Here is a 9,949-nt window from a genome sequence, read left to right on the forward strand (position 1 = left end):
ATTCAAATGCAGTCACCACTCTAGTGTTGAAGCAGGAGGAAGTCAAACTGAGCAATCATCTTGCATACAGATCTAGGAAATTTTTAATTAAACCCTGCCAAATCTACACTCAAGGAAGTATGATCGCACCGAATACTGTAAGTATTCATGTAAATACCCCATGTATGTATGATCACACAGAACACTGCAAGCACTCATGCAAATACCCCATCTATGTCACACTTGCACTCATGTACATGTCCTGGCGTTCTGTCATATCATTGCACTTTCCATGACTAATACAAAGACAAATTTATCAAACCGATTCCAGGATTTCAAAAGTAATCAAACCTGATGACTTCTATGAAGAACCTGTCCCACTTGAGAAGCTCAAAGAGATGAAGACCAAAGCTCCCGTTACCCAGGCAACCGAGGATGATAGTATATATGAAGACACAGAATTAGCTATTGACAAAGGAGAAGGTAGAAAAAAATCCAAGAAATTATCATTTCCAAGATATCATCTCAAAGTTCTAAGTCTAAAATGTATATGTTGTTTAACTCTACTACTAATATATCTGTTTTGTCCTGTCCTAAAGATGTAACTGTGGTGTCTAATGTTCAAGGTGTATCGTCTAATGTTCAAGATGTCTCTCTTTCTAATGTTGAAGGTGTCTGTCTGACATCTGAGGATCATATGCATGCTGATCTTCAATCTCCATCATCACCTCTACTACCATCATCATCATCATCACCTTCTTCATCTTCTCAACTGTCGTCAAGACAACAACAATCACCATCAATGCATGACAACTCTGAATATGATAAGGAGTCTGCCTACCAAGATATTGGTGAAGATACAGATTTAGGGATTGAGAAAGGAGAAGTTAGAGGAAAAGTCTCCAAGAAATTGTCACTCATTAATAAAATAACTTCAAGTTTTAAGTCTAAAATTAACATCTCATCTGGCTCTGCTAAAGATGCGTGTCTTTCCTCTAGTCCTGATGACATAGCTGTACTGTCTGATGTTAACGATGTTACTTTGTCCGATGTTGTTACTCTGTCTGACGTTGAGGGCGACGTCTCAATGTCACCTGACAATCATGTCTATGATGATCTTCAATCTCTAGCGCCACATCTGCAATCAACACCTCCATCACTATCACCTACATCATCACCACTGTCGCCGCAGCGATCATCATTTTCATTGCATGATGAGACTGAGTTCGATGAAGACCTCGGTACCTACCAAGATGTAGCATCTACATCATCACCACTGTTGCCACAGCGATCATCCTCATTGCATGATGAGACTCATGAGCTTGATGAAGACGTTACATACCAAGATGTAGATATCTCTGAACAGATTGTCACCCTACCAGAGTATACTCACAGAATGTCCACAGGTAGAATGAGTTTCTAGTAATGAGAATGACATCAAGATAGAATAGCTATATTATATAGCTGTTTTACATTATTTCCACACCTCTCAATGGTGGGTAGATTGGCCACTGTGGTGGTGTGTTTAATTCATAAAGGCATGCCAATCTAATATAATGGCTGCTGGGAAAAATTCCACCATGGCTGGCACAAATATGGTTCAAACCTACATATTCATCTACCGAACTGACCCCATTAAAAGACTGTATTTCGATTGTTTCCGTGCCTGACTTCGTTGTATCGCTGACCCACGATTTCATTTCAAATGTACTGGGGATGCAATGACGTCACTTCAAGCAAACAAACTACATGATTGGCCCATTTAAAATTTGAATATGCAAATTAGTTTGTTATTCTTGCATGTCATGTTTGTTAATATTGATGCATTTTTCTTTGTTGTTGACTTGTTTGTTTGTTTGTTTATTTGTTTTTTGGGTTTTTTTTTGTAGTAAACTTTAAGATATGAAATTAAGTCTGGGTCCCCTGTGGTGTTACAAGCCACAACACCTATACTGTGATGTTACACTATCAATTACTGTATGCTGTGAAACTATATAGGATTCTGTTAATTTATTTCCGTCTCTAGGTGGGTTTGATTCAGATGCCAGTGGTTCCTATGAAGGCTATGAAAGTGATGATGGTGAAGTCAGCAGGTAATTTCAATAATAGTATTGACTCTGTGTTAGATGTGTCATATGGATCGTCCTGTTGTTTGAATAGTTAGAGCCGGTGTGGAATCTGCAAGTTATACGGTTCAAGTCTCAACACCACCATATTTCTGAATAGCTAAAATCCTTGGGCAACATTTGAACCACTACTGTTCCCCTTGTGAACCTAACTCTTATCATCTGGGACCTGGTAGGATAGCAGTTGCCATGTGAAGGACTTAGTCCCATGTACTGCAATGGGTTGTTTTGTTCCCCGGGGAGTTGAAGAGGTATAACGAGCCATTGTGCTGATATAGGTCCACATTGGAAGAATGTCATATAAAAAACTTACAATAGTATTAATGTTATTTACTTTCTACTCTTGCAAAGAACCTGTTTGGAGAGTCTCTAATATTGTCTTTATTATTTTAGTCCATCCAGACAAAGTTCAGGCAAATCTACAGGATCAGACCAAACAGAGTCCGGTAAACAAGAGAGAAAGAAGACCGTATCAGAACTGTTCTCATCACAGATTAGTGACATGTCTGTCATTCACTATGGCGTTCTCTACCAGAAGCGACTCATGGGAACTCAGTGGTCAAAGAGATTCTGTATGATTCGAAATATGCGATTCATAGCGTACGCTTTTAAACTTACCAAGGAGGATATGAAAATCGTCATCGATGTTTCATTAGTTGGTTTTGAGGTGTCCTACTCACAAAAAGAAGGCTTGAAGAGAAGCCATGTTTTGAAGATTTCTCACTCAGGAGGTGGTGGAGATAAGTTCTTATTTGCTGTTGCCAAGAAAGATGAAGCTCAAAAATGGTTAAACGTAAGTTTTCTCGTTAAAGTTGAGCAAACTTATTTGATAATTTTTATTAAAAGAGGAACAAATAGTAATTTTATCATGTATTTCTTTATGGCAAGAACCCAAAAAAGTCATTTTCATCAATTCATAACCATAAATTTAAAATTTGCATATGGTTGAGAGGAGGCTGACTTACACTGGGTGATGCATTATGGGAAATGATAAAGAATGAGTCATCAGGGTCCACTATAAACAATAAATATGGGGTTCTCACTTAGCTTGTTGAGTCCACTCTGAGTCGACTCTACTCTTACCCAAAAATAAAGAAACGAATATGAACAGTTAATGTACACTCAGAGTCAGGTTAAATTTATGTCAGGTACAAGGGGGTTTAGAGTCGACATATCTTTTTTGTCTGACACAAAATTCTGTTTGGTTACGTAAGTGTATTTAGTTTCCTAGATAAGGAGGGTTCCAGGGTTAAAGTTCAGGGTTGCTGCCAAATGATTGGAACAAAGGCAAGCTGTGCTAATATTGGATGACTTTGCTATGTGATCTGTGTCAGGTACAAAAAGTCAACGTGAATGGAGTCCCAAATCCAGCTTATTAGTTTTACTATGTTATGACGCCTCAGAGTAAAACTCACAGTTGTAGTCCGAACCTAGTAAAAGAAATACAGCTAATGTATATCCGGTACCCTGCAAAAACAATCACTTACTAAATGTTCATGTTTCGACATTTGACCAACTGCCTTTTCGTCATTCTTCATTGACTATTTGAGATCTCCATGTATACCCAGAAACTAGTGACTACCCTGGCTCATAAGCATGTCGAAAATTTTGTTAAATTTTATTCACAATTTTACTCTTCCAGATTTTAACCGAGTGTGCCAAAGCCACAATTAGTGCCCCAACTACGCCACAGACTGTAACAGCGCCCTCAACGTTAGACATTACAGGAGAAAACCCCACTCCTGAAGCAGACAGAAAGGTCATCATCATTGAAAGGAAGGACAGTGCCACAGGAGAAGAAAATACAAAGAAGATAGATAGTTTGGAAAATCTACCTTCTCCTACCAAAGGTAATCAAACAGTGAATCATAATTATTTTTGTAAAAAACATATTTTTTTAAAAATTTAGTATTGATCAGAATGTGTTCAGGGGAGATATTCAATCGCCACCCACCCCCTTAGGGATAAAAGCATCAATGGTCTGAATGTGGTAAGGGAAACTATTAATTCACTCACTCACAACCCCCTCTCACCCTTTGATCTGACCCTAATAAATTCTGTACAAAGACACAGACCTACTGGGGGGGTGGGGGGGGGGTGGTGGTAATGTATCAGTATGTTGCTGTAGTTTATCGTTCATACTTTGGATGGAAGCACTGAAATGGCAGTTTATGAAAATGACATTATTTCCTGCCGTGATGTTCCCCTTAAAATAAAACAGATATTTTGAGACTGAGTCACATAATATTTTCTTTTTACTGAAAATGTCCAACTATTTTCTGTAGGAGATCAGTCACCCAAGATGGCTAAAAAGAATCTTGCTGACAGTCTGGCACAGACAGCATCGTCATTGCTTGCATTTAAAGCTAAGCATTTTGCTAAGAAGAAAGGAAAGAAGAAATCTCCAACAAGTCCAGTTGCAGACATTCCACGGAGAATAGAGTCCGATACAATTATGTCTGGTAAGATTAGCTATCAACCTTAAAATACATACACTTGTCATTATTTGATTTGAGCAGTAATTTATCTCAAATGCATAATGCTTTTAATTAGTTGTTGCTGATGTCAAGAATTTTCTTGTGATGTAACTCTGTTTTACTTTATCATTATTGGACATGCACGTGCTATTATACTCATCACAGCGCCCTCATTGTCAAGTATTGCCTATTATTTTGTTTTGTCTGACGCTTTTTACTGAAGTAGTTACAGTAATCAGAGAACATTGTCAGCAATAATTCATGTAAATCATCAAATAACAAATGTTTGTTGAAATGATTTATTTTCATGCTATTTGTGATTAGTATTTAATTAGATTTTATTCCCCAATATTTTTCTTGATCAGCCAAGGAAAATACAAGTCACCTAAGAGGCATTAGTCGCTATGACTTGATGGACAAGTAGTGACAACCCTTAGGTCACGAGTATTTTCCGGCTAAATGGAGAAAAATATTGGTGAATAATATAATAATACTGTTGCCAGTAATATATTTTTTGGAAAAGCAGGGAAAGTAATGAAGATTTTAAACATTTTGATTCATATTCCGAACACAGCAGAACCAGTGACTTGGACACACATTGCCATGACATTAAATGTGCCTTGTTGTGATCACAGTATATAAATCCATATTTTTGGTTGAACCGGGTTTGTTCATGGTACAATGTGTGTTGTATTGTGAGTTTCTGATAAAAACAGAACTGAACACACTGTTATACATACCTGTACACTGAGACTGCTTTGTTTATATACATGTTACCAACAAATTTACTAAATTCAGAATTTTAAGTATGCAGGCACCAACATCCCAGCTGTATCTCCAACACACTTCATGTGTCTAGAGCAAGAAATGTTAAAACAAGCCCATTGTAGTTCACCCCCACCTCCCCCCCCACCCCCACCCCCACCCCAGCAAAACAAAATTGTGATTCATTTGCCCAAAAATATAATCTTGACTGTGAGTAGAAGTTTTCCTTTGTAAAATTCAGGAAGTTACCATTTAGAACAGTGATATTGGAAAATTACATATTTCTTACTTTTTTGAACATGTTACTATGGTTACATGATATTAATATTTATATATGTGCAGTACTAAACTAAGTGATAGGAAATGGAACAAAGGATATTGGAAAATAACATTTCTTACTTTTTCAACTTGTTACTATGGTTACAGGATACTTGAATGTGTGCAGTACCAAACTGAGTGATGGGAAATGGAACAAATGTTGGTGCATTGTCAAAGACAACGCCTTCAAATGTTACAAGATAAACAGTGACCAGTGTCAAGTTCAAGTTCCACTCCAAGGCTGTGATTTACAACCAGTGCAAGACAGTAAAAACAGAGTAATGGCTAACATGTTTCAGTTGATCCACGGCAAAGATGCATTAGTATATGCAGAGGTATGTATGTCCATTCTTAATACTGTGATATTGAATGACTTTCAGTCATAACTGTATTCCCTTACCTTAGGCCTAAAAAAAAATGTTTGGTTCCGGTTACCTGACCCCACCTAGTTTTTCACAGACGGTCCTAAACTTTTTCTATGTACTCGATAAGAAAATAATAAAATCGCGAAGTCTCATGAGAAATTGCGGAAACTAACACTAACTTAAAAAGACAATATAACACTGTCTTTCCAATCTGTAATAGCTGTACATCTGATAGGAAGAAACCAATAACACAGAGACCATATGGTAAACAACAGAAAACATAACTACCTGAAGTAGACACTCGCATATGAAAAAAAAATTAAAATTAAAATTAAAATCCACCTACCCCACCTATTCTAAAATTGAGTGTAATTGGAACCACACAATTATTTGTAGACTACTAAGCATAATCAAAGTATACTTTAAATATACTTGGCAAAATGGAAGAAATTACACAAAAATTATATAGAATTTCGAACAGAATTTAGATAAAATAGACAAACCATCTAACATGGTTTTGTAAATCCATGAATGTAGTCTTGAATTTATTCATTCCATTTTACTTTTATTTACAGTGTGTCTCCCTTGATGAGATGGCAAGATGGATCCGTACCTTAATTCATGAGATTGGATCAGTTGACGAGGATTTCATCGGAGAGTATGTTGAACCAGAGGCAGCAAGTGGTGAATTGAGGGCCCGAGTCATTAAAAGTGCAGATGGTGAAGTGGTCACTCGGAAAGACATAGTAGCCAAGACGATGAAACTCTTTGAAAAACAGGTAGGAAAGTTAATTATGAAGTTACTTGGAAGCGTAAAATCAAGGAAAGTGATGAAATGGGAAAGAATGTAGAATGTTGAAGAGGAAGTGACTATAGCCAGGTGTTACACCCTTTAACATATACCAGACCAGGAACAGGCTTTCATATAATAATGTTTGGAGAGATTTTCAAAGAAGATATATTGTATCTTAAAACCCCAGCCTGTACATGCAACAGCATACTCATGTTCAATGGTATAACATTATTGAATCGATTCTCAACTCGTACTAAACTCTCTACCCTCCTTTCTTAACTGAGAATTTATGTGTATAGCTTGAGATCTAGGGAAAAAATATAGAAAATATAATTATAAAGTTTATTGCAAAAAGAGAAACTTCCACAGCACAGTGGTAAATTGCCAATTGAAGTCCACAGGGAACTTTTACCCAGAATTTTCCACAGTAGGAAATTGCTAATTTTAAATCCACAATGACTACATACCACAAGAAGTCAATACTGATTGTAAAAAGTAATTTATCATGGTTTTTTACGTTGTACCCCACATCAAAAGGTGACTGATTTGAATATATATTAAAAGATCGTAGATAACATAAGGTCAGAGGTCAAATCCATTGAGATGAAGGTCAAAGATCAAATCCATTGAAGATAATGAGATAACAGTTACAATTAATTATACTTTAATTACAAACTGATTATACTTTATATCTTTAGTTTGTTTATTTGATTGACTTTATAATGAAGTTGGGAATAGCTAGTCAGTAAGTGTAAGATATGGCATGCCATGCCTATCAGCCATCACCCTGTAAGATTCAATGTCATGCCATACATATCAGCTCACAGTCTAAGAAATAGCTAGTAGAACTTGACTGTGGATGTTCAATCTCTTAGCCATTGTTTTCCGTAAGATTTTAGAATTTCAAAGGCACATAGTGGGGTCACATGTAAATTTTCAATTGTTTTCTTCGTGTTGAACCATCACTTTTCATTGGGAATTTTTGTAAAATGTATATATTAAATTTTGAATGTTTTCAAGGGTTGTGCATTCTAACTACATTTTGCAAAATAATGATCTTGTACGAATATATTAAAGCATGTGTTTAGTGCCTGTGAATGTGATAATCATGTAATCCCGATATACTGTGTGTATGCAGGGATGTAGCTAAGGACTGGTAGCTGGTAAAAACAACAAGCAAGTACGTTCCAGACTGCAAACAGGAAATTGAGAATACAGCGCCCTCACTCAATTGGGGGTATCATACCTCGTAGTATCGTTTCTTAAGAGCTTTGTCCCTTGGTATTCTGTAGAAGTGTAAATCAGGGATGTTTTTTGTATTGTTCAGACATCGAGGAAAGCAGCAGTGCTCTATGGTTAACCAATCAACCTGTACCATGTGTACCCCCAATGTACACACAGACAGGAAGTAGAGTGCCACCATGGCAAATTTTGGAAAGGCCTATTTCTTACTGGATACTTTTTCAGGAATTTGTGTTAAAAACATTGTTTCTACATAGTCATTACTGGACAGATTCATGGGGTTTCCCTCTTAGGTATTACCGCCTCTATTTCCAATTTTACCTCCCGCTTTTAAAATTAGCTACATCCCTGTATACAGTGTATGTGTGTGTGCTTGTACGCATGTGTTATAAAATAGGCAACACTTTCACAAACACACGCACACACACACACACACACACACACACACACACACACACACACACACACACACACACACACACACACACACACACAAAGTAAACAAAAATATAGCCCATTACACCTCATAAGCAAGAACGGAAACATGTAAGCTATAAGTATAACAGAGAATGAGTTTGTTAACTATTAAAAAAGCTTTTTCTCCGCTTTTTTTTTACATTTGTGTTGTGTCGTTTTCTTTCTATTTCTTATCCCATTCCTATGTGGTTTCACATTATGTATGCATAAACCTGTAATCTGTCAAAATACACGTCTCCCATTGGCTTCTTCATAATCCTCTGTCTGGCTGTATATTGTCATGCATCTTGCCTTAACACACTAGCTTGGTGACAACCTATATATGGATGTAACCATGGACTTTGATGATGATGACTATGATGCCGTCAAGTTCAAATCAGGGAAGAATGTTGTAAGTTTTATTAAATCTAAGGCTACACCCTAGGATACTTACCGTCAGCCATCTTAAAATCAGTTTTGATTAGAAACCAGGAGGCTATATTCATTGGATATGTCATCCTAAAATCAGTTTTTGATTAGAAACCCAACCATCTATAGCATCTTCCTTGAATATTCCTTCTTAAAATAAGCCATTCTTGATTTTGAAACCCCCTACCAGCCATAGGATATGCCTTCTTAAAATAAGCTGTTTTCAATTCAGAATTCCCCTACCATCCATTGAATATGCCTTCCTATGGCATTAAAGTATATTATTCTATTTTATTCATGTACGTGTATTATAGGGCCAATTTAGGAGTAATATTTAATCATAGACCCTACGTAGGGGCTATAATAGAACATTTCAACACTACAATGCACAGCGCCCTCAATGTTTGGTTTGAACCCTGGGGTTTGGGTTATCAGTGACTGAGCAGTTAGCTTGTATGCCTCTTACCTGTACAGTCTGGGTTTGAACCCGCCAAGCATCAGCTAGGTTTTATTAAAATTTATCCAGGTCTGTATGTAAGAAGGGTGATGCTAAGTTTGACCCTTCCGAACAATGTAGGTGTTCACCAGGCACCCCAGTTTCCTCCTGCTTCTTCAACACTAGGGCGCTGCTCTTGTTACGACCATTCAACAAATTTCCAAATTTATTTGGATGAATAAAAATCATTATTATTATTATTTATTTAAACCTAGGCTAAATTTATACTACAGGCCAATGTCAGATTAGGAATGACCATGAAAAATAGTTGTCCGGCATAGCAGTAGAGAAATTTCGTTCTTAACAAAATAATGATGCTGTATTATGACTGTTTCTCCACTGATAAGATTATGGAAATCTAAAATTGTGGGTATTAAAATATTTGCATTGAACTAACAACTCACCCACCCACCTACCAACAACCCAATATTTTGATGTCAAAATACTAAATTATCAAATAATCCCCAAATAATCAATTGGGCAATAATAACAACTCCCACGAC

The 9,949-nt window shown here is 36.7% G+C and overlaps 1 protein-coding gene across 1 annotated transcript; it reads left to right on the forward strand.

Moving 5' to 3' along the window:
• The first annotated feature begins 451 nt into the window (after window positions 1–451).
• On the forward strand, window positions 452–9,727 carry LOC144451243 (actin filament-associated protein 1-like). The gene is made up of 9 exons (XM_078142044.1): window positions 452–462; window positions 2,006–2,072; window positions 2,499–2,898; window positions 3,748–3,955; window positions 4,391–4,567; window positions 5,774–6,000; window positions 6,606–6,809; window positions 8,847–8,933; window positions 9,662–9,727. The coding sequence occupies exons 3-9, from the start codon at window positions 2,608–2,610 to the stop codon at window positions 9,725–9,727; spliced, it is 1,260 nt and encodes a 419-aa protein (XP_077998170.1). The 5' UTR covers window positions 452–462; window positions 2,006–2,072; window positions 2,499–2,607.
• The last annotated feature ends 222 nt before the right edge of the window (window positions 9,728–9,949 follow it).

This window comes from Glandiceps talaboti, chromosome 21, assembly GCF_964340395.1.
Source record: "Glandiceps talaboti chromosome 21, keGlaTala1.1, whole genome shotgun sequence".
Lineage (NCBI taxonomy): Eukaryota > Metazoa > Hemichordata > Enteropneusta > Spengelidae > Glandiceps > Glandiceps talaboti.

What these genes read in the sequence shown, in the direction of transcription:
- LOC144451243 (XM_078142044.1), top strand. Translation starts at nt 2,608, where the DNA reads ATGTCTGTCATTCACTATGGCGTTCTCTACCAGAAGCGACTCATGGGA. An exon ending in TCTACCTTCTCCTACCAAAG is followed by an intron (nt 3,956 to 4,390) that starts GTAATCAAACAG and finishes TATTTTCTGTAG; the next exon opens with GAGATCAGTCACCCAAGATG. An exon ending in GTCCGATACAATTATGTCTG is followed by an intron (nt 4,568 to 5,773) that starts GTAAGATTAGCT and finishes CTATGGTTACAG; the next exon opens with GATACTTGAATGTGTGCAGT.